Raw genomic sequence first — 25,605 nt, 5'->3', positions numbered from 1 at the left:
AACAGAGGCTGGACAGACATCTGTCTGAGATGATCTAGTGAATCCTGCTTTGAGCAGGGGGTTGGACCAGATGACCCAGGAGGTCCCTTCCAACTCTACCATTCTATGATTCTATGATCTATACAGTCTGACATAGGCAACATTAATTAAACACTATTGACAAAGGGAATGGTAACACCCAGTTGTCTATTCATATAAATAATGCAACCTGCAAGCCAACAACACATTTGTATTGTATTTTTGTTTAGCATTTTAAGTGTATTACTAAGTCCTACTGTTGAGCTGTGGTTTTAATTTTCTAATTAATACCACAATTCATTTTGTATCCCATTACATTATGCTAATTAATGTAAAAACCATTTTACAATATTCCAGTGTTAATGAGTCTCGGTATTCTGGTATTACTGAGCTGAGTATTAATAAAAACCATAATTAGAATAAAATATCACATTCTATCCTGATAATATCGAATATATAATATAATTTCTTCCTACCTAATATTAAATTTTGATCATTCTTTAATGCACAATATGTAAGCTACAAAAACTCATATAAACATATTCATTAACAATCGTTAGTTTTCTAAAAAATTCTTCCCTCTACTTTTCTTTTCTTGCACAGCCCCACCTCTATGAAGCTAGAAAGATCATGGTGAAGGAGTACGTATCATGTCATATAACAGAACAGCTACACTCTCCTTTTTTGGAGGCGGCCTTTTTCTCCAACATCTGTATAATGTATTTAGATGTATTACTTATTAAAACATTCATTTCTCCATGTAATTACATACATTGTCTTCCTCTTTCATGTTGTGGGGAGAAGCAGACACGACTCAAGTTGCTGTTATCTGTCTTGTTTTGGAATTGGGAGCATCTCAGGAACTCCGGCCAAGAGGAATTCACCATTTCCAGCACTGGCCCACAGCCATCTTGAGCAGCCTCACAGAATGATCTGCACGGTAGTAAAGGATAACTAGGAAGCAAAGAGAAGACAAAGAGGTTTTCCTTTAAATAAAATCATTTGTAAAGGGAAAAAAAAATATATATATATACAGCACGGACCAAAAGTTTGGACACACCTTCTCATTTAAAGATTTTTCTGTATTTTCATGACTATGAAAATTGTACATTCACACTGAAGGCATCAAAACTATGAATTAACACATGTGGAATTATATACTTAACAAAAAAGTGTGAAACAACTGAAAATATGTCTTATATTCTAGGTTCTTCAAAGTAGCCACCTTTTGCTTTGATGACTGCTTTGCACACTCTTGGCATTCTCTTGATGAGCTTCAAGAGGTAGTCACCGGAAATTGACTTCCAACAATCTTGATGGAGTTCCCAGAGATGCTTAGCACTTGTTGGCCCTTTTGCCTTCACACTGCGGTCCAGCTCACCCCAAACCATCTCGATTGGGTTCTGGTCTGGGGACTGTGGAGGCCAGGTCATCTGGCATAGCACCCCGTCACTCTCCTCCTTGGTCAAATAGCCCTTACACAGCCTAGAGGAGTGTTTGGGGTCATTATCCTGTTGAAAAATAAATGATGGTCCAACTAAACGCAAACCGGATGGAATAGCATGCCGCTGTAAGATGCTGTGGTAGCCATGCTGCTTCAGTATGCCTTCAATTTTCAATAAATCCCCAACAGTGTCACCAGCAAAGCACCCCCACACCATCACACCTCCTCCTCCATGCTTCATGGTGGGAACCAGGCATGTAGAGTCCATCCGTTCACCTTTTCTGCGTCGCACAAGGACACGGTGGTTGGAACCAAAGATCTCAAATTTGGACTCATCAGACCAAAGCACAGATTTCCACTGGTCTAATGTCCATTCTTTGTGTTCTTTAGCATAAACAAGTCTCTTCTGCTTGTTGCCTGTCCTTAGCAGTGGTTTCTGAGCAGCTATTTTACCATGAAGGCCAGCTACACAAAGTCTCCTCTTAACAGTTGTTGAAGAGATGTGTCTGCTGCTAGAACTCTGTGTGGCATTGACCTGGTCTCTAATCTGAGCTGCTGTTGACCTGCGATTTCTGAGGCCGGTGACTCGGATAAACTTATCCTCAGAAGCAGAGGTGACTCTTGGTCTTCCTTTCCTGGGGCGGTCCTCACGTGAGCCAGTTTCTTTGTAGCGCTTGATGGTTTCTGCAACTGCACTTGGGGACACTTTCAAAGTTTTCCCAATTTTTCGGACTGACTGACCTTCTTTTCTTAAAGTAATGATGGCCACTCGTTTTTCTTTACTTAGCTGCTTTTTTCTTGCCATAATACAAATTCTAATAGTCTATTCAGTAGGACTATCAGCTGTGTATCCACCAGACTTCTGCACAACACAACTGATGGTCCCAACCCCATTTATAAGGCAAGAAATCCCACTTATTAAACCTGACAGGGCACACCTGTGAAGTGAAAACCATTTCCGGTGACTACCTCTTGAAGCTCATCAAGAGAATGCCAAGAGTGTGCAAAGCAGTCATCAAAGCAAAAGGTGGCTACTTTGAAGAACCTAGAATATAAGACATATTTTCAGTTGTTTCACACTTTTTTGTTAAGTATATAATTCCACATGTGTTAATTCATAGTTTTGATGCCTTCAGAGTGAATGTACAATTTTCAAAGTCATGAAAATACAGAAAAATCTTTAAATGAGAAGGTGTGTCCAAACTTTTGGTCTGTACTGTACTATTAAAGAGTTTGTCTGGTCTTAAGCTACAAGTCTGCAGCTATGTGAGTGCCGGCTTGTGAATCCTAACATTGTGCACACTGCACTCTGTGAGGATTTTCTGGTGCCGACACCTGGAGTGGGCAGTCATGTGACTGTAAGTATGTAATTTGAGTACTAGACTAGATGGGCGCAGCCTTGCTTAATGCAAGTGTGCTGATCGAGGCTGGATACAGTCTAGTTGGAATGTGGCAGGGAGTATGCAAATTGGCGCCAGCCCCGAAAATCCTCACAGCGCACAATGTGCATGATGTGAGGATTCACAAGCTTGTAGTCACATAGAGTGACTGCAGACTTGTAGCTTAAGACCGGAAAAGCCCTTTAAATAATTTGCTCTAAATGTGCAGACTATTAAAATGGGCTTTGCTTACTATTTCGACATATTACATTGTGGATGTAATAATTTGAAGTAAAAGTGCTTTGAATTTAGTATAAATGTTTGGATATATTTCTTCAATTCCTTTCCACTTAAACAATCTGTTTATAGCTCTGGCAAAAAAACAACAACATATGTGCATCGTTTTTTTTATTGCACTACATACAGAAAGTAAGTATACTTACTGTATTTTGATAAATTTAGATTGGGGCAAAGTGAACAATAACCCAGGGCCCCAATTCCTCTACATCTAGAGGAAAGAAGGTTCAATTATATTCATAGGTGGCGATTCTTTACTGTAAGATCAGTGAGACTGTGGAACTCTCTGCTTCATAATGTTGTAATGGTCGATTCACTACTAAATTACAATGAGGAATGGATGCCTTTCTTTAAAGATATAATATTATAGGTTACACTAGATTCTGTGATGAGACGTTCACCCAGGGTATTAGCCACATTACAATATGTGGAATTGGGAAGTCATTTTTCCCCTTAATATGGGGCAATCAGCATGTGCCCACTGAGATTTTTGCTTTCCTCTGGATCAACATGTTAGGGTATAAGTTGAACTCAATGGACTCCTGTCTACCTTCAACCATAACAACTATGAAACTATGAAACCTTTCCTCGATCCAGCCCTGCTCCTCCTAACGTCTCTTTCTGCTCTTTGGCGCATTAGGATGCCATGGCAATTCAGTATGCACCTATGCCTTCATTCTCTCAAGCTTTATAGGCTCCAACTTGCGCTGTGAGTATTCAGGTAGTTGGCATTCACGCCTCAATCGTGGACACCTTCCCTGGATCAGCTCTGCCACAAGTTTGCCTCCTGATGTACCTATAACTGCTACATCACAGGGCTCTGCTATATTGTTACATATAGCTACATACATAGGCAATCTGAGGGCAATCTGGGCTACCGTTTGGGGCTCGAGACTTTGGGGGGGCCCATGGTGCGAAAAAGAATAGCTCCCATTATAATCCGTAGCAGGTGGTTGAAATGATGCTGGGCCTGGCACGTACCCAGCATACAGAGCGTTGGCACGTCTGCTGAAGCCACGCCTACTGAAGAGGAGCTTCAGTTTGTAATGGTGGCTCTGCCGACTCCCGCGCCTGAAGACTAAGGGGACAAGCTGCCGCTCCTGCCTGCCTGTTCTCCCTCCTCAAGTCCTCGCTCTGCACATCAGTAGCTACTGCCTGCACTGGGTCTGCCACTATTTAAAGTATGTACAGTACAGACCAAAAGTTTGGACACACCTTCTCATTTAAAGATTTTTCTGTATTTTCATGACTATGAAAATTGTACATTCACACTGAAGGCATCAAAACTATGAATTAACACATGTGGAATTATATACTTAACAAAAAAATGTGAAACAGCTGAAAATGTCTTATATTCTAGGTTCTTCAAAGTAGCCACCTTTTGCTTTGATGACTGCTTTGCACACTCTGGGCATTCTCTTGATGAGCTTCAAGAGGTAGTCACCGGAAATGGTCTTCCAACAATCTTGAAGGAGTTCCCAGAGATGCTTAGCACTTGTTGGCCCTTTTGCCTTCACTCTGCGGTCCAGCTCACCCCAAACCATCTCGATTGGGTTCAGGTCTGGTGACTGTGGAGGCCAGGTCATCTGGTGTAGCACCCCATCACTCTCCTTCTTGGTCAAATAGCCCTTACACAGCCTGGAGGTGTGTTTGGGGTCATTGGCCTGTTGAAAAATAAATGATGGTCCAACTAAACGCAAACCGGATGGAATAGCATGCCGCTGCAAGATGCTGTGGTAGCCATGCTGGTTCAGTATGCCTTCAATTTTGAATAAATCCCCAACAGTGTCACCAGCAAAGCACCCCCACACCATCACACCTCCTCCTCCATGCTTCACGGTGGGAACCAGGCATGTAGAGTCCATCCGTTCACCTTTTCTGCGTCGCACAAAGACACGGTGGTTGGAACCAAAGATCTCAAATTTGGACTCATCAGACCAAAGCACAGATTTCCACTGGTCTAATGTCCATTCCTTGTGTTCTTTAGCCCCAACAAGTCTCTTCTGCTTGTTGCCTGTCCTTAGCAGTGGTTTCCAAGCAGCTATTTTACCATGAAGGCCTGCTGCACAAAGTCTCCTCTTAACAGTTGTTGAAGAGATGTGTCTGCTGCTAGAACTCTGTGTGGCATTGACCTGGTCTCTAATCTGAGCTGCTCTTAACCTGCGATTTCTGAGGCTGATGATTCTGATAAACTTATCCTCCGAAGCAGAGGTGACTCTTGGTCTTCCTTTCCTGGGGCGGTCCTCATATGAACCAGTTTCTTTGTAGCGCTTGATGGTTTTTGCAACTGCACTTGGGGACACATTCAAAGTTTTCCCAATTTTTCGCACTGACTGACCTTCATTTCTTGAAGTAATGATGGCCACTCGTTTTTCTTTTCTTAACTGCTTTTTTCTTGCCATAATACAAATTCTAACAGTCTATTCAGTAGGACTATCAGCTGTGTATCCACCAGACTTCTGCACAACACAACTGATGGTCCCAACCCCATTTATAAGGCAAGAAATCCCACTTATTAAACCTGACAGGGCACACTTGTGAAGTGAAAACCATTTCCGGTGACTACCTCTTGAAGCTCATCAAGAGAATGCCAAGAGTGTGCAAAGCAGTCATCAAAGCAAAAGGTGGCTACTTTGAAGAACCTAGAATATAAGACATATTTTCAGTTGTTTCACACTTTTTTGTTAAGTATATAATTCCACATGTGTTAATTCATAGTTTTGATGCCTTCAATGTGAATGTACAATTTTCATAGTCATGAAAATACAGAAAAATCTTTAAATGAGGAGGTGTGTCCAAACTTTTGGTCTGTACTGTATAATGTGGCAGACAGGTTGTGTTAGTAGGCTGCAGCACTCTGCATGAAAGTGCAGAGGGGTCATTATTTTAATTTTAAAATGTGTATATAATGTGGGGGATGGGAGTATACTGAAACTACATGGGGCAAATGCCCCTGCACACTATGTGCCTTGGAAATTTTGCTTGCATAATGTCAAATGCCACTGCACACTGTGTACCCCTCCACCTTGGAAATTTTGCTTGCATCATGTATTTATATGTATGATACAAGCAAAATTTCCAAGGTGTAGGGGTACAAAGTATGCAGGGACATTTGACATTATGCAAGCAAAACATGACTATGAGTGATATGGATGTTTTGTGGTGCTTGAACTTTGTTAGGATTTTTTTTTTTTTGGTAAGATTGTTGAAAAATATTAATGATATTTCCCTCAGTCCACTGGTATCTATATTGTATATATTTATATCTGTTCATTACATATTATCTGATCAACTATTGAAGATGCCTGGTCAGATAGAGTAGTGGTAGGGTCACATAGGGGCAGTCGACGAGGAGCGGGGGCGCCATACCGTTTCAACTTACGGTGCCAACCTCGGCTGTCAGAAAAGAAATTGTGAAGGGCAAAACCAGGGGCGTACATAGAAGTCATGGGGCCCCATAGCAGAAGCTCTAATTGGGCCGCCCCCTACAAAAAAATAAATATTTTTCAGTGTCACAGAAGAGCAGATCTCATAACTTTCCAGCCTTTACATAGTAATTTACCTCCTTCTGAAGTCGTAGATTCCTCCTTCATTGCCTCCATAAAGTATGATGCCAACAAAAGTGCCCCCCAAACAGTATGATACCCCTATGGTGCATTCCTCCACATGCACAGTATAATGACACTATTGTACCCCACTTCAACTCCCACGGCAAAATATGGTGACCCTAACACAGTATAATCCCCCAACTGTGAACCCCACAGAGCCCTCCATACACTCTCATGGCCCCACACAGCCCTCCAAACAGTATAATGGCCCCCACACAGCCCTCCAAACAGTATAATGACCCCACACAAACATTCACACTGTATAATTGCTTTCATACAGTATAATGGCCCCCCACATAGCCATCAAAATATTATAATGGCCCCACATAGCCTTCCATATAGTATAATGCACCACCAATAATCTTCCATATAGTATAATGCGCTCCCATAATCCTCCATATAGTATAATGCTCCCCCCATAAACCTCCATATAGTATAATGCGCCCCCCATAATCCTCCATATAGTATAATGAACTTCCCATGGTCCTCCATAGAATATAATGCACTCCCCATAGTCCTCCATACAGTATATTACACACCCCATAGGGTAAAATGCAGCCCCCATATAGTATAATGCACGCCACAGTCCTGCAATATTATGGGCACCACGTACTCACTGATTTTAAAATACCGTATATTTTAAATAAGCCGATCCGAATATAAGCCAAGGCCCCTAATTTTACCACATAAAAATGGGAAAACCTATTGACTTGAGTATAAGCCTAGGGTGGGAAATGCAGCAGATACTGGTAAATTTCCCCATCCTGGTATGTGTGGCCCCCTCAATCCCACAATCCCTGGTATGTGTGGCCCTCACAATTCCTGGTATGTGTGGCCCCCACAATCCCTGGTATGTGTGGCCCCCACAATCCCTGGTATGTGTGGCCCCAACAATCCCTGGTATGTGTGGCCCCCACAATCCCTGGTATGTGTAGCCTCCTCAATCCCCAAATCCTGGTATGTGTGGCCTCCTCAATCCCCCAATTCTGGTATGTGTGGCCTCCTCAATTCCCCAATCCTGGTATGTGTGGCCTCCTCAATCCCCCATTCCTGGTATGTGTGGCCTCCTCAATCCCCCATTCCTGGTATGTGTGGCCTCCTCAATCCCCACATCCTGGTATGTGTGGCCTCCTCAATCCCCAAATCCTGGTATGTGTGGCCTCCTCAATCCCCAAATCCTGGTATGTGTGGCCTCCTCAATCCCCCATTCCTGGTATGTGTGGCCTCCTCAATCCCCCAATCCTGGTATGTGTGGCCTCCTCAATCCCCCAATCCTGGTATGTGTGGCCTCCTCAATCCCCCATTCCTGGTATGTGTGGCCTCCTCAATCCCCCATTCCTGGTATGTGTGGCCTCCTCAATCCCCCATTCCTGGTATGTGTGGCCTCCTCAATCCAAGTATCCTGGTATGTGTGGCCTCCTCAATCCAAGTATCCTGGTATGTGTGGCCTCCTCAATCCCCTAATCCCTGGTATGTGTGGCCTCCTCAATCCCCCATTCCTGGTATGTGTGGCCTCCTCAATCCAAGTATACTGGTATGTGTGGCCTCTTCAATCCCCTAATCCCTGGTATGTGTGGCCTCCTCAATCCCCAAATCCTGGTAAGTGTGGCCTCCTCAATCCCCCATTCCTGGTATGTGTGGCCTCCTCAATCCCCCATTCCTGGTATGTGTGGCCTCCTCAATCCAAGTATCCTGGTATGTGTGGCCTCCTCAATCCCCTATTCCTGGTATGTGTGGCCTCCTCAATCCCCCATTCCTGGTATGTGTGGCCTCCTCAATCCAAGTATCCTGGTATGTGTGGCCTCCTCAATCCCCCATTCCTGGTATGTGTGGCCTCCTCAACCCCCCAATCACTGCACACAAAACAATAAACACTTATACTCACCTTCCTTCCTCACCTCTGCTCCAGCGCTGAGTCTTGTCTGCAGCAGCTCATGTCGGCATCTGAGCTGCGCGCGCTCTCAGAAGCTGAGGTGAGCTGCTGCTGGCACATTCACTCCTCTGCACTGACAGCAGGAGATGCGGCTCAGCGCTCCTCCATGCCCGCTACTAAAGAGAATGAATATTCCATCTTCTCCACGCCCATGGGAGTGGAGAAGAGTGAATATTCATGTCCCTTTAGCAGCGGGGACACGTGGTGGCTGCAGCAGCGGCTACTGCATGTGCACCACTCCTCCACTGCGCAACCCGCTCCTCTGCCGCCGCAACCTCCTACTCACCTATCCTCCTCGTTCCCACGCTGCTTGGGGCCCTCACGGGCCCCCTCTGGCCACGGACCCCATAGCAGTGGCGTGGTCTGCCGCCATTGGCGGTACGCCACTGGGCAAAACTAGTCCCCATCTCCCCTCATTTTTGCTCTTTTTTTTAAATCACTGTTAATATAACATGTTAATATTAACATTGAGCAGAATTAATTTCAGCCTATTGGTTCGGCCTCCACAACAGTCACAATCTCTCATTTAGCCCCTCGGGAAAATTAATCTCCCACCACTCCTCTATTATGTGTAGCGCGCCGCTATCTGTCGTTTTCCATCTACATATATGCACCAGAGCACCTGTGTATTTCTCACATGGCCTATCACATCATCTATCAAATGGAATCATGTGACATGTCACGTTATACATCGGGTTCTAGGGGAGGCCCACGCGCACTAAACTGCCTGGGACTTTGGCTGCTCTTAATCCACCCCTGGTTACATAATGTCAGGATTTCTGTTGCCTTCTACAGTTTGACCACTACTGGCCGCTATTGTTTACTTTAATAATTGTGCTGCAGTTTCACTTCTTACCACAGGAGGCTGCTGTTATGTTTTGCAATTGCCCTTTACAAAGCAGGCAGATTCTGAATCTACGGAATACATCTTGTTTCCTGTTTGGGCCTACTGGATCTCTCAATCATTGCTTGAGTATTGTGTCTAGCTGTTAGTTTAGTTTCAGTCTCCAGATCCTGAACATTCTTACCCAGACTGTTCTAATTTAGCGGATTGTTTCCTACAACTCCTTGCTATCTCTAAGAACTTCTACTACTGCTTGCTGTTCCTGCTTGTGCTCCTTCGGCAACAGTACTACCCCAGTATCGTAACACATAGCTTGACAAAAGACAGGTCCTTCACGTTCAACCTTTCTCCACCAATTATACATTTTTTTGTCACTAAATTATCTATAACCCACAATGTTATGTGTACGGAGGAAATCATCCAGCTCTTATATAAAAGCTGTTTTAGTGTCTGCCATTACTACCTCTTGTGGTCGGTCATGCCATAGTCTGACTGCTCTGACTATAAAGAACCCTTTCCTATTTAGCTGTCGTAATCGCCTTTATTCCACCCGTAATGAGTGCCCCCTGGTCCTTAGTATGATCTTTGGAATGAATAAGTCATGTGCAAGTCCTTTGTACTGACCACACATATATTTATTATTATTATTATTATTAATTTATATAGCGCCATTGATTTCATGGCACTGTACATGCATATAAATGAGATCTCCTCTACGACGTATTTTTTCTAAGCTAAACAAGCCCTACTTTTCCAACCTCTCATCATATGAGAGGCCTTCCATCCCTTGTAATAATCTATTTGCCCAACTTTGAACTGACTCTAACTTCTGAATATCCTTTTTAAAATGTGGATCCCATATTCTAGATGTGGCCTCACCAGTGATTTATAAAGGGGTAACAGTACGTTGGGATTGTGGGATTTTATCTCTCTTTTTATACACCCTAAAATCTTGCTTTCTTTTGCGGCAGCTGCTTGACATTGAGTACTGCTGCTCAGTTTACTTGTAACCAGAAAACCCAAGTCCTTCTCCTGTTCTTGTTATGTTCTGCAACTTAGAACTAAGGAATAGGAGGGAAAAGCTGTCCCTGCACCGAGACTCAGCTTAACCCTACGCTGGAGTGGGTGCCCTATTCCTTGTGAATAGCCCCACCGAAACTCCTGCACTGAACTCAAACAAAGACCTGTAGGAAGAGGAAAGGGGTCCCTAAAAGATCTAAGGACTGGGAGCAAAAACAGGAGACCTCCTAACAGAAAAGTTAGTTGCAGAAACGAAGATTAAAGGGAACAAAACTGGTGGAACAAGAAGTCCCAGGATATCAATTGTCCAAAGCACAAAGAACTTAACAAGGCAACTTAGCCAGAGCACGAGCGTAACAACACTGATGTCCAGCGGGGAAAGGGAGACAGGTGCTGAGTAATAAAGAGTGAAGAGATCATGTGACCAAGACATCCAGCACCAGAGGAAAAAACTAGAAGCCAGCAAACTACAACAAGATGGCCGATAGTAGAACAACATATATTCTAACAGTTCTGTAGTCCCGAGTATACTCCCATTTAATGTATATGCAGCAATAGGATTACTCTGTCCTAGGTGCTTTACTCTATATTTATCAACATTAAATCTCATTTGCCAAGTGTTTGCCCATTCAGACATCTTATCCAGATAGTTTTGTAATATTGTACTGTCAAGGTCAGTTTTTAATATCCTACATAGTTTGGTGTCATCAGGAAGGACTGACAAATTACTCTCAATCCCATCCACAAGGTCATTAATAAAGAGGTTAAAAAGAATCGGTCCTAGCACAGATCCCTGCAGTCCCCACTGCTGACTATATCCATCTAGAGAATGACGACTCTTTGTTTCCTGTCTTTTACCCAATTCCTTAGCCATCTGCATATAGTTTTCCCAAGTCCTTGCTTCTGTAGCTTCAGTATAAGGCTATGTCGTACAGTATCAAATGCCTTTGCAAAGATAAATCACATCAGCCGCATTACCAGCATCCAGATTTGCACTTACCATGATGGTTGTCAGTTATTATATTATTCTCTACAATATATTTCTGCAAGTCATCTGTTATAATGCCCTCAAAAACTTTGCACACTACTGATGTCAGACTTACCGGACAGTAGTTGCCTGGATCCACCTCCTTACACATGTGACTAAAGACATGACAAACTCTGCTACATTCATGGGCTCTGTTACATTGCCACAAATGTGCCTCCTGACATACTCACCTTTGCTACACTGCCACAAATGTGCCACCTGGCATACACAGCTCTGCTACATCGCTGGGCTCTGCTGCATTATCACACGTGGGTCTCCAGACATATCCAGGTCTGCTGTATTATGTAGTTCTGCTGCAAGGAGAACTGTTGTTCTGCTGCATCATGACAAGTGAGTCATATGACATACCCAGCTCTGCTACGATGCTGGGCTCTGCTGCATTATCTCAAGCGAACCTCCTGATATATGTAGCTGTGCTGTACTATTGAACTGTGCCACATCAACACAAGTGAGTAATCTAAGATACTAAGCTCTGTTGTGCTGCTGAGCTCTGTTATAACACTCAACTCTGTTCCATTTCTATCTGAGGGTATTCAGCACTACTTCATTGACAATATTGCTCTACTGTGCCTTGATAACAACTCTGATTCATTGGCCTTACTATGCTGAGTCTCCAACAGATATAGCCCTGATCCCCCAGCTGTTGTCCCGCCTCTATAGCCTCTGTTTCTCTAGCAGCCATCCCACCACTATAGCCTCTGTTCTTCCAGTTGCTATCCAGCATCTACAGCCAGCCACTGCTTCACCTCACTGAACATCATCTGTCTGTTCTGCATTATGACATCTCATGCAGACCAAAGGCTTTAAAGATCCACCTGACCAAGTGAGGCATTCCAGAAAAGAAATAATGATTAACTTCCTTGATCCCCGCATATTTCCCTTTCTGCTCCTTAGGCTATGTGCCCACGATGCAGAAATGAAGCAGAAAATTTCTGCAGCATTTCTGCATCTCCCTGGCAGAAAAAAACGCATGCAGATTGTGCATGCGTTTTTCCTGCAGAATACATGCGGATCCACATGCGGGTTCACATGCGTTTCCGCATGCAGATTGACAAGCGCTTTCCAGGCGATAGCATCACTTGGAAAGTGCTTGACAACTAGGTCACACTGTATAAATCCATGCAAACAGCATGGATTTATACAGTGTGAACCGTAAAAATTAAAACAAATAAAGCTATACTCACCCCCGAGGCCCCGGCGTGTGCTGCAGCGCTCGTTTCTGTCTGGTTCCCGACTGCCGGCATATCGCGAGACAGAGCGGTGAAGGGCCTGCGGTCACATGACTGTGACGTCACCGAAGGTCCTTCAGCGCTGCTGGCATTCAGAGAGAAGACGCCGGACAGGTGAGTATAAACTTTATTTGTTATTTTATCCTTTTTTTACAGGTAGAATGGTACCCAGGTCTGGATGAGAGTCTCCTCTCCTCCAGAACTGGGTACCATCCGCACATAGAGACGCATAGAAGCCGCTTGTAAAAATGTACAGTCGCGGTTTCTGTGCGTCTCAATGCAAGTCAATGGCGGGAGTTCCGCTGCACTTCCGCAAAATGAAATGACATGCTGCGGATTTTTGTACGCAGCATAAACGCTGGGGAAAAATCCGCAGCATGTGCATAGAACATGCGGAATCCCCTTGGGGACCATGGGGTGCGGATTACCTAGCGTTTTACAAGCGTTTCCGCTGCGGAAATTCCGCAGCATAAACGCTTGAAAAACGCTACGTGGGCACACAGCCTTATGCCATTTTTACTTGTTTGATCTTGCAGTTCCTGTTCTTGACACCATGAATGGCTGGAAATGCCAACTCAGTTAATCACCAGGCATAGCACTGACCAACCTAAGCGGGTGGACATTTCTGGTTATTTCTGTACAGTTAAGGACAGAACCAAAAAGCAGAATGGGAGCTTGAGCTCCATCAGTGCAAGTTACTATAATATATTTATTTTTTTATTCTGCCTGAATTAAAGAATAATTTGTATTTCCTAGAAAACCCCTCTAAATCGTTTTGCACTCTCGGTCTATGGTACGGTGCAGTAATATCCTGCAAGAAATTAATGTAATAAATTGTACCATTATAGCAAATTAAAATATATTTGGTATTTTGGCTTTTATTTGTCTTATGCTGGCATCCTAGTTTTACTTTCTTATTATTTGTCTACCCACAGAGTGCTCTTGACTGATGGATTGTGCTACCAGAATATACTTTCAAGGTCAGGTCAAGTCATGTTATGTTAAAGAAGTTGAACTCTTGACTTCTTCCACTAACATTTCACAATATTTTCTCATATTGGTGCAAGCTAAAACTTGCTACAGTATATCTCCCCCTGAATGTTATTAGAAAGATTATAGCAGTAAATTACTATCACGGTTAGGAAATTAAAATTAGAATTGGTTTCTCCAAAATTTCACACTGAATCATTAAGGAATTTGTCTATGTAAATACCAGCTGCCGTGTTCCAAATGGCAGTGCCCTGCTTAATATCCATGGCTCATTTGGATCACAGCACGAGAACAGATAATATTTAACAAAGTCTATCACTTGCACATGACCTTTACTTCTCGTGTCGCTGGTACATTATACATACATTATTACTTAGGTTTATTTAAAATCTGTATTTCATACATTTTCGTTCAGAAGGTTCCAACTCATAGGTAGATCAGACTAAAATGGAAATAATAGAGCTTCAAATTTCCAAATTAAGAAAAGAAGGACCTCTGTCAACATTCCTAGAAAACATCAGAGCATTTTACTCATAGAATTTATACCTAGAAATGGACAGAAAATAAGCATTTGATATACAGTGGCATGTAAAAGTTTGGGCCCCCCTGGTCAAAATTACTTTTATTGTGAACAGTTAAGCAAGTTGAAGATGAAATGATCTCTAAAAGGCCTAAAGTTAAAGATTACACATTTCCTTTGTATTTTAGGCAACAACAAAAAAAATATATATACTGTATATTTTCATCTTTTACGTTTTAAAAATTACAGAAAAGAAAATGGGCCGATGCAAAAGTTTGGGCACCCTGCATGGTTAGTACATAGTAGCACCCCGTTTTGAAAGTATCACAGCTTGTAAACGCTTTTTATAACCAGACGAAAGTCTTTCAATTCTTATTTGAGGGATTGTCATCCATTCTTCCTTGGAAAATTCTTCCAGTTCTGTGAGATTCCTGGGTCATCTTGCATGCACTGCTATTTTGAGGTCTAGCCACAGATTTTCAATCATGCTCAGATCAGGGGACTGTGAGGGCCATTGTAAAACCTTCAGCTTGCGCTTTTTGAGTTTGTCTATTGTGGATTTTGACGTGTGTTTGGGATCATTATCCATTTGCAGAATCCATCCACTTTTCAACTTCAGCTTTGTTACAGATGGTGTTATGCTTGCATCAAGAATTTGTTGAAATTTCATTGAATCTATTCTTCCCTCTCCCTGTGAAATGTTCCCTGTGCCATTGGCTGCAATACAACCCCAAAGCATGATTGATTCACGCCCATGCTAATGATTAGTGAGATCTTCTTATCCTGAAATTCTGTGCTCTTTTTCTCCACACATACCTTTGATCATTGTGGCCAAAGAGTTCTATTGTAAGCTCATCAGTCCACAGCACTTGTTTGCAAAATGCATCAGGCTTGTTCAGATGTTCTTTTGCTTATTTCTGATGCTGAATTTTATGGTGAAGACGCAGGAGAGGTTTTCTTCTGATGACTCTTCCATGAAGGCCATATTTGTGCAGGTGTCTCTGAACAGTAGAACAATGTACCACAACTACAGAGTCTGCTAAATCTTTACAATTGTATTTTGAAGTCAAGCTGGGGTTCTGATTTTCTTCTCTAGCAATCCTACGAGCAGCTCTCACTGAAATTTTGCTTGGTCTTCTAAACCTTAACTTGAACTCCACTGTTCCTATGAACTGCCTTTTCTTACTTACATTTTGGACTGAGGAAAGGGCAACTTGAAAACGCTTTGCTATCTTCTAATGGCCTTCTCCTGCTTTGTTGACCTCCACCATTTTCATTTTCAGAATGCTAGGCCGCTGCTTAGAAGAATCCATGGCTGCTGTTTTTTGGCACAAGGTTAGAGGAGGCTGGGTTTTTATAAAGTTGGGAAATTTGCATCACCTGGCCTTTGCTAATGTCAATAGTGAACAAGCCTCAACCCTAACAGGCTAATTAAGGTCTGAAATCTTGGACAAAGTTATCTGAGCACTCAAATCTCAAGAGGGTGCCCAACCTTATGCATCGGCCCATTTCCCTTTTTGTAATTTTTAAAATGAAAAAAAAAGACAATATATATTTTTAGGACTAAAATACAAAGGAAACATGTCATCTTTAACTTTAGGCTTTTTCGAGATCATTTCATCTTAAACTTGCTTCATCTTCAACTTGCTTAACTGTTCACAATAACAGTAATTTTGACCAGGGGCGGTCCCATTTTTACATGCCTCTGTATATACAGTATGAGCCCCTGTATAGCCTCTTATATGCAGTATGAGCTCCCACATAGCTTTGTTAGAACTCTCCTGTTAGTTTTTTTCTATTTTGGTCACGTGACCTGCTGCCTATTTATTCCAGCTCCTCCCTTCTGGCTTTGCTGGACTTCAGTGTTATTTGACTCTCTATCTAGCCAGGTGCTTTTGTACCTATCTCTCTAGTTCATTTGGTCCTTTGGACCTCTAAGTACTTTTTGTCTGTTTGTCTTTTTGCTCCGCTACAACATCTGCTAGGAGGTGTCCAATTTTGTCCCAGTCCTTAGTTCTTTTAGGGACCCCTCCCTTTATTCTATAGGTCTGCGTTCAGACTAGCTGAGGACGAAGGCGCGTCTGTTCACAAGGAACAGGTCGCCCGCTGCAACGTAGGGAATCAGCTTAGTCTTATTGTAGGGACAGATTCCCTTTCTTTCCTTAGTTCTTGTAGCAGATCATAACAGTAAGTCCAGCCCAAACTAAACTTGGAAAGAAATCCTGGGATCAGTATGGTGTCTGTTCAAGAGTTGGCTCAACGCCTGCAGGGATTGTCTCTAGAGGTGGCCGATCTCCAGCAACACGTGAGTAGCTGTCCTGGAGCGCATTTTGTGGAACCAAAGGTAGGACTGCCTGATATTTTTGATGGTAAACAACAAGATTTTTTTTCTTTAAAAATGCTTGTTTATTATATTTTCATTTGAGACCCAGGTCCTCTGGGAATGAATCACAGCGCATTGGGTTTATCATGTCACTTTTGGGCCTTTTCTCTCCAAGCTAATGATCCGTGTTTTAGATCAGTGGAGGATTTTTTTTCTGCTATGGGGTTATTGTATGACGATCCTGATCGAGTCTCATCTGCTGAGACAGAACTGAGATGTTTGAAGCAGGGGTCAGGTGATGTTGAAAATTATTTTACACACTTCAGAAGGTGGTCTTCAGAAGTGAGATGGAATGATTCGGCGTTAAAATGTTCGTTTCTTGCCGGTCTAAGTGAAAGGGTTAAAGATCAGCTGATTGCATTTCCTGCACCTGTGACATTGCAAGAGGCCATGCAATTAGCTATATGTGTGGACAAGAGACTGCTTGCCAGGGTTAATGATGAGAAAATTCCTGCAATGGCAGCTCCTAGTCCTCAGAGGGTCTGCTCGGACGGCGGAGAACCGATGGAGGTTGGGGCGATGTCACTCCGCTCTCAGGAAAGAGACTGCAGGTTTTCCAAGGGATTGTGTTTTTACTGTGGTAAATCTGACCATGTAATTAAGAACTGTGAGCTTCGTTTAAGCAAAGAAAAAAAAATGGTCAGTTACGCCCGTATTGCTTGTTTGAATTCTAAGGGAGTATTTCTTTCAGGGAGTACCTTATTGCAGGAAGATTTAATTGAATTTCAGGTATTTGTGGATTGTGGTTCAACACTTAATGTGATTGATAAGGGGTTTTTGGAAAAACTTAAATTGGAATCCAAACCTTTGTCATCACCTATTTCTGTGATTGCTATTGACAACACTCCTTTGAAATGTATTTCTCACAAGGTTGCTGAATTTCCCCTCACTAACAATGGATTTTATTACTGACCTTCCTGTGTCCGAGGGTTTCACTGTCATTTGGGTGGTCGTGGACTGTTTTAGCAAGATGTGTCATTTGGTTCCTTTCATTAAACTACCCTGCGCTAAGACACTCGCTAAGGCGTTTGTTAAGGAAATTGTCAGACTCCATGACGTTCCCACCGACATTGTTTCTGATAGGGGACCTCAGTTTGTGGCTCGCTTTTGGCGTGCTTTTTGTAACAGGTTGGGAGTCCATTTGTCATTTTCATCTGGGTATCATCCTGAGTCTAATGGACAGACAGAAAGAAAGAACCAGGATGTTGAACAGTTTTTGCGCTGTTTTGTGGCAGACAATCAAGAGGGGTGGTCTGAGTTTCTGCCACTCGCTGAATTTGCTCTTAACAACCATACATCCTCTTCTGCTGGGTGTTCTCCGTTTTTTTTGTTGTACTGGGAGACATCCGTCGTTTGGTTCATTCTCCAAATTGGTGTCGGCTGTGCCAGAGGAGGAGAATTTTTCCGGTGATTTGGAGAGAGTTTGGACTGACGTACGTTGTAACCTTCAAGAGGCTAACAAAAAGTCCAAGATGTATTTTAACAGGAAATGTAAAGACGTTTTGTTTACGGTGGGTGACATGGTTTGGTTGTCTTCAAAGAATCTGCGGTTGAGGATTCCCTCTAAAAAATTGGGTCCGAAGTTTGTGGGGCCATTTAAGGTGCTTCAGGTGGTTAATCAGTCTGCTGTTAGGTTGGAGGTCCCCACCTCCTGGAAGATTAATCCTGTGTTTCATGTTTCCTTGTTAAAAAAGGCTGATGTATCGGATAGGGATGCTACTGTCACAGCTCCTCCGGTGGTGGAAGACGGCGAATATGAAATTTCTCGTATCCTGAATTCCAGAAGACATAGAGGGAGATTGCAGTATCTCGTTGCTTGGAAGGGTTTCGGTCCCGAGGATAACTCCTGGGTAGGGGCGGATGATGTCTCTGCCCCTAGACTTGTTAGAGCGTTCCACAGGAGGTTTCCTGGTAGGCCTGGGCCTGGAGGATCCGAAGGATCCTCATAGAAGAGGGGGTACTGTTAGAACTCTCCTGTTAGTTTTTTTCTATTTTGGTCACGTGACCTGCTGCCTATTTATTCCAGCTCCGCCCTTCTGGCTTTGCTGGACTTCAGTGTTATTTGACTCTCTATCTAGCCAGGTGCTTTTGTACCTATCTCTCTAGTTCGTTTGGTCCTTTGGACCTCTAAGTACTTTTTGTCTGTTTGTCTTTCTGCTCCGCTACAACATCTGCTAGGAGGTGTCCAATTTTGTCCCAGTCCTTAGTTCTTTTAGGGACCCCTCCCTTTATTCTATAGGTCTGCGTTCAGACTAGCTGAGGACGAAGGCGGGTCTGTTCACAAGGAACAGGTCGCCCGCTGCAACGTAGGGAATCAGCTTAGTCTTATTGTAGGGACAGATTCCCTTTCTTTCCTTAGTTCTTGTAGCAGATCATAACAAGCTTTCTATGTACATATAAACATCCCATACACATGAAAAAAAAACACCACATACTCACCTCCATCCTGTTCCCCTGGAGCTCTGCTCCTGTCTTCGGCGCACTAACTCTACGCAGTGCACAGCTGAAGCGATGAACTAATGTCATCGCGTCTGCCGTCTCTTATGATGATCGGAGGAAGAAGGGGCCGGCGGCGCCTCCTCCACCATTGTATTCACCGCTGTCTGCATCTCGAGGATGCAGATAGCGGTGACAATGGGGGGCAGAGGGTAGGTGGGGAGGGCATGGTGTGGCCCGTGGGCCACTGTTTCAGCCCTTTGGCTGTCTCAGTTCTTGGGCTGGACTGAAACAGCCAGAGGGCTGGACTGGATGTGGCCCGCGGGCTGCACTTTGCCCAGGTCTGGTCTAGGCCACTAATGGAAATAAATGTGTGCTTGTTTTGTGTTCTGGAGTCTAGAAGCTGGGAGAATAAGAATTATGATTCTGCCAGTCGGTAGGTTCTGCCAATCTAACCTTTATCAACTATAGATTTTATATACAGTGGTGGCCAAAAGTATTGGCACCCCTGCAATTCTGTCAGATAATACTCAGTTTCTTCCTGAAAATGATTGCAATCACAAATTCTTTGGTATTATTATCTTCATTTAATTTGTCTTCAATGAAAAAACACAAAAAGAATTGTCCTAAAGCCAAATTGGATATAATTCCACACCAAACCTAAAAAAGGGGGTGCACTGTTTGAAAAATCATGTGATGCTTCTCTAATTCGTGTAATTAACAGCACCTGTAACTTACCTGTGGCACCTAACAGGTGTTGGCAATAAGTAAATCACACTTGCAGCCAGTTAACATGGATTAAAGTTGACTCAACCTCTGTCCTGTGTCCTTGTGTGTACCACATTGAGCATGGAGAAAAGAGAGAAGACCAAAGAACTGTCTGAGGACTTGAGAAACCAAATTGTGAGGAAGCATGAGCAATCTCAAGGCTACAAGTCCATCTCTAAAGACCTGAATGTTCCTGTGTCTTCCGTGCGCAGTGTCATCAAGAAGTTTAAAGCCCATGGCACTGTGGCTAACCTCCCTAGATGTGGACGGAAAAGAAAAATTGACGAGAGATTTCAACGCAAGATTGTGCGGATGGTGGATAAAGAGCCTCGACTAACATCCAAACAAGTTCAAGCTGCCCTGCAGTCCGAGGGTACAACAGTGTCAACCCGTGCTATGCATCGCCGTCTAAATGAAAAGTGACTGTATGGTAGGATACCCAGGAAGACCCCACTTCTTACCCCGAGACATAAAAAAGCCAGGCTGGAGTTTGCCAAAACTTACCTGAGAAAGCCTAAAACGTTTTGGAAGAATGTTCTATGGTCAGATGAAACAAAAGTAGAGCTTTTTGGGAAAAAGCATCAACATACACCGCGTGCTAAATTATTAGGCAAATGCGTATTTTGATCACTTCGATACTTTTTATACATGTTGTCCTACTCCAAGCTGCATAGAGACAACTACCAATTAAGTAAATCGCGTGATGTGCATCTCTGCAATGAGGAGGGGTGTTGTCTAATGACATCAACACTCTATATAAGGTGTGCTTAATTATTAGGCAACTTCCTTTCCTTTGGCAAAATGGGTCAGAAGAGAGTTTTGACGGGCTCTGAAAAGTCCAAAATTGTGAGATGTCTTGCAGAGGGATGCAGCAGTCTTGAAATCTCCAAACTTTTGAAGAGTGATCACCGAACAATCAAGCGTTTCATGGCAAATAGCCAACAGGGACGCAAGAAGCGTGTTGGCCAAAAAAGGCGCAAAATAACTGCCCATGAATTGAGGAAAATCAAGCGTGAAGCTGCCAAGATGCCATTCGCCACCAGTTTTGCCATGTATCAGAGCTGCAGCGTTACTGGAGTATCAAAAAGCACAAGGTGTGCGATACTCAGGGACATGGCCAAGGTAAGGAAGGCTGAAAAACGACCACCTTTGAACAAGAAACTTAAGATAAAGCGTCAAGAATGGGCCAAGAAATATCTTAAGACTGATTTTTCAAAGGTTTTATGGACTGATGAAATGAGAGTGGCTCTTGATGGGCCAGATGGATGGGCCAGAGGCTGGATTAATAAAGGGCAGAGAGCTCCTCTCCGACTTAGACGCCAGCAAGGTGGAGGTGGGGTACTGGTATGGGCTGGTATCATCAAAGATGAACTTGTGGGACCTTTTCAGGTTGAGGATGGAGTGAAGCTCAACTCCCAGAACTACAGGCAGTTTCTGGAAGACAACTTCTTCAAGTAGTGGTACAGGAAGAAGTCGGTATCGTTCAAGAAAAACATGATTTTCATGCAGGACAATGCTCCATCACATGCACCCAACTACTCCACAGAGTGGCTGACCAGTAAAGGTCTAAAAGAAGAAAAAATAATGACGTGGCCCTCTTGTTCAACTGATCTGAACCCCATAGAGAACCTGTGGTCCATCATAAAATGTGAGATCTACAGGAAGGGAAAACAGTACACCTCTCGGAACAGTGTCTGGGAGGCTGTGGTGGCTACTGCACGCAATGTTGATTGAAAACAGATCAAGCAACTGACACAATCTATGGATGGAAGGCTGTTGAGTGTCATCATAAAGAAAGGTGGCTATACTGATCACAAATTTTTTGGGTTTTTGTTTTTGCATGTCAGAAATGTTTATTTCTAAATTTTGTGCACTGACATTGGTTTACCTGGTGAAAATAAACAAGTGAGATGGGATTATATTTGGTTTTTATTAAGTTGCCTAATAATTCTGCACGATAATAGTTACCTGCACAAACAGATATCCTCCTAAGATAGCCAAATCTAAAAAAACCCCACTCCAACTTCCAAAAATATTAAGCTTGGATATTTATGAGTTTTTTGGGTTGATTGAGAACATAGTTGTTGATCAATAATAAAAATAATCCTCTAAAATACAACTTGCCTAATAATTCTGCACACAGTGTAGAGTGTACAGGAAAAAAAAAAGAGACATTCAAAGAAAAGAACACGGTCCCTACAGTCAAACATGGCGGAGGTTCCCTGATGTTTTGGGGTTGCTTTGCTGTCTCTGGCACTGGACTGCTTGACCGTGTGCATGGCATTATTAAGTCTGAAGACTACCAACAAATTTTGCAGCATAATGTTGGGCCCAGTGTGAGAAAGCTGGGTCTCCCTCAGAGGTCATGGGTCTTCCAGCAGAACAATGACCCAAAACACACTTCAAAAAGCACTATAAATGGTTTGAGAGAAAGCACTGGAGACTTCTAAGGTGGCCAGCAATGAGTCCAGACCTGAATCCCATAGAACACCTGTGGAGAGATCTCAAAATGGCAGTTTGGAGAAGGCACCCTTCAAATATCAGGGACCTGGAGCAGTTTGCCAAAGAAGAATGGTCTACAATTCCAGCAGAGCATTGTAAGAAACTCATTGATGGTTACCGGAAGCGGTTGTTCGCAGTTATTTTGGCTAAAGGTTGTGCAACCAAGTATTAGGCTGAGGGTGCCAATACTTTTGTCTGGCCCATTTTTGGAGTTTTGTGTGAAATGATCAATGATTTGATTTTTGCTTCATTCTCTTTGGTGTTTCTTCCTTGCAAGCAAATTAAATGAAGATAATAAGACCAAAGAATTTGTGATTGCAATCATTTTCAGGAAGAAACTGAGTATTATTTGACAGAATTGCAGGAGTGCCAATACTTTTGGCCACCACTGTACTTCTGGATGGAATGCCCCTTTTATTTTAATCCGGATCCAAGGTGTAACGTTTCTCCTTGTGGAGAGTGACATACCAAGTTTAGCATGCCAATGTGAGGAAACTTTTAAGCCTTGCAATGCTCCTCTGGGAAATAAATTATGCAAATTACTTTTTCAGAGAGGAAGAGGACTAGAACTCTAGTACCACCTATTGGAAGTAGAAATACTAAAAGTCAATAGCGACCCTTTAACAAGCCTTGCCGCATGACTTAGGATAAAAGCCATGTTGTGAAGGACTTCTGGAAAATGTACATATAACATTTCTGCTTCCAAGTAATGGCACTACAGTATATAGTAGTCCCATCCACACAAAATAAGAAAGGTCTGTGTACATCAGGGGTCACAACCTGTGGTCCAGGGGCCACATGCAGCCTGCAATGCTATTCTGTGTTGACCCAAACATATGCATACAAAATGCTTATCTGTCAGATTAGCTATAAGTGAGCAGCCACACACAAAAGAGTATTAGCAATTATCTTAGAAGCATGGACTGGCAAGTACTAGTAGTGTCCTGTGTAGACATCTCTCGATGCCTCATGCATCAGGACAATAGGGTCTCTTGACTAGTTTGGCACTCCAGAAAGGAGTATGTGAATTGGATAAGTGGCCTTCCATGAATGTGATTCTCTCCACTGTAGTTTATGGAAGATGTGAAAAGTTAGGCAGTAAGCACAAAGCCCATAACCTATATTATAGAGAGCATGTGCATGCATGACCTCTACCTCATTATGGTATATACACACAGTTTTTGATGGGGATTTAGAAGCAGATCTTGCTGAAAATCCATATAAAAAATTGCTTCATATTCTTTTTCAATAAGTTTCTATTTATTTTACTGGAAAATGCTCAAAATAGCGTGAAACAAAATAGCACTGTGTGCTCTATGGGAACATTTTTAGCATTAAAATGAATCTGAAGTTTTTTCAAGGAGTATTTGATTAGATTTTAGATGTGGATGTAGGAGCAGAATTTATTTCTAAATCCTCATCAAATAACTGTGTGAATGTACCATTAGAGAGCATTGATTGGTGGAGGGAAAAATCTTGTAAAAAGTTGCACCTATCAGACAGCGATGGTATGTACTTTTGATATGCCATAAATGTCACTGAAGATAATACCCCTTTTATTTTTAGTGTAGCTCTTGGCATTGTTCAGTACGAAAATGTGGCCCTTGGGCCAAAACAAAAGTTGTGTGCCCCTGGTGTACACCAAAGCTTCTGTTTACCTACTGTGCAGGTAACTACAACACAGTCCTATTTAAAGGGAATCTGTTAGCAAATTTTTGCTATCGAATCTGAAAGCAGCATGATGTAGGGGCAGAGAACCTGATTCCAGCAATGTATTTATCACTTATTGGACTGCTGGCGGCATATTTCATAAATCCCTGTTTTCTCTGCTGTAGATGTAGCAATGGTCAGAATGCAGGACTAGTAAAACTGGTGCCAGATAGGCCTATATCTTCAGAAGCTCTGTATAACCCTGTTCACGCCACTGATTGGCATCTTCCTGTGTACACTGTGAATTGGCAGAAAGCTGCCAATCAGTGGTGAGGTTGGGTTACACAGATTAACTTGCACATGACACCTAATCATGCAGTGATAATCTTCTGCTAATAAAACACTGATCGTATTGAAACTACAGTGCACAGCCTAATAAGTGACACATGCCTGGAATCAGGCTCTTTACCCCTACACTATTCTGCTCGCAGACTAAATAGCAAAAACCTGCTGACAGATTCCCTAAAAGTAAACAAGCCCATGTTGTGGTTTTCTGCACAGTGGGAACATGGGAGCATTTTTTCAGAAATTAAGCGAAAGAGACCATAACTAGTTATAGGAGATCACTAAAATGCTTGGGTGCTCGATGCTCGGGTCGAGCACATTGGAATACTCGGGTGCTCGACACGAGCAACGAGCCCAATGTAAGTCTATGGGAAACTCGAGCATTTTTCAGGCGGCTCTCCCCGGCGATCTGCAGAGGGCCTAAAAATTGTCAAAATCGATGGGAACAGTGCTCAAATGAGTTGGGGACAGCATGGGGAAGACCCCCGGCAGCATTTCTGACTCCCAGGTCATTTCTAATAACAACGTTGTCAGAGGTATTAGGCCACTTTTACGGACTCACAATAAAACATACAAAAATGAAACCAAAATGGATTTTCCTGGGAAATATGTTAAGGAACATCCTTTCCAGGGCAATGACTTGTATTTAAGGCAAAATAAATAATCCAAAACAAAAATGCTCCTCTACACCTTGGGCTATGTTCACACGTAGCGTTTTCGATGCGTTTTTTCACTTTTGCATTGCTTTCAACCGTGACAAATGCATTCACCAGGAAATGTCATTTTAACATTTTACAACCTTATTTGGCCATGTGGTGTGTGAGATATCATCAGACACATCATGTTTCATTCATGAAGGAGGGACTCAGAAAATCACAAAGCCTATTTTTATAGGGCCATCAGCTGGCCTTTACAATTCTTAAAGGGCCAGCAGTCGGCCCTCACTATTTTTAGAGAGCCATCAGCCGGCTATGTTTTATTGTTCCCATTACTAAAGAGTGGGTCTCCTATACTGTTATTGCGTATGCAGTGAGAGGCAGGGCTGCCCAAAATTTAGACGCACCCCAATACCACTTTGAAAATTTGGATGCACCCCAATACCCCTTTGAAGAGACTTAGAGGAGGGCCTCCTGTAAACAATGTTCCCATTATTCGGAATTGGGTCTCCCATTATGTTTGCCTATGCAGTGA

The 25,605-nt window shown here is 42.9% G+C and overlaps 1 protein-coding gene across 2 annotated transcripts in view; it reads right to left on the bottom strand.

Moving 5' to 3' along the window:
- Window positions 1-25,605, bottom strand: part of CORIN (corin, serine peptidase) — a 506,461-nt gene that overhangs the window by 177,799 nt on the left and 303,057 nt on the right. For both annotated transcript variants that reach the window (XM_073645535.1, XM_073645536.1), the window contains exon 5: window positions 791-972. In XM_073645535.1, the coding sequence (XP_073501636.1) occupies window positions 791-972 (182 nt within the window). The remainder of the gene's footprint in view (window positions 1-790; window positions 973-25,605) is intronic.

The sequence above is a fragment of the Phyllobates terribilis genome, unplaced genomic scaffold, assembly GCF_046119375.1.
Source record: "Phyllobates terribilis strain yellow unplaced genomic scaffold, ASM4611937v1 Scaffold_1__5_contigs__length_1240528914, whole genome shotgun sequence".
NCBI classification, from domain to species: domain Eukaryota; kingdom Metazoa; phylum Chordata; class Amphibia; order Anura; family Dendrobatidae; genus Phyllobates; species Phyllobates terribilis.
The sequence above is the reverse complement of the archived record's forward strand: the minus strand, read 5'-3'. Positions and strand labels throughout refer to the sequence as shown.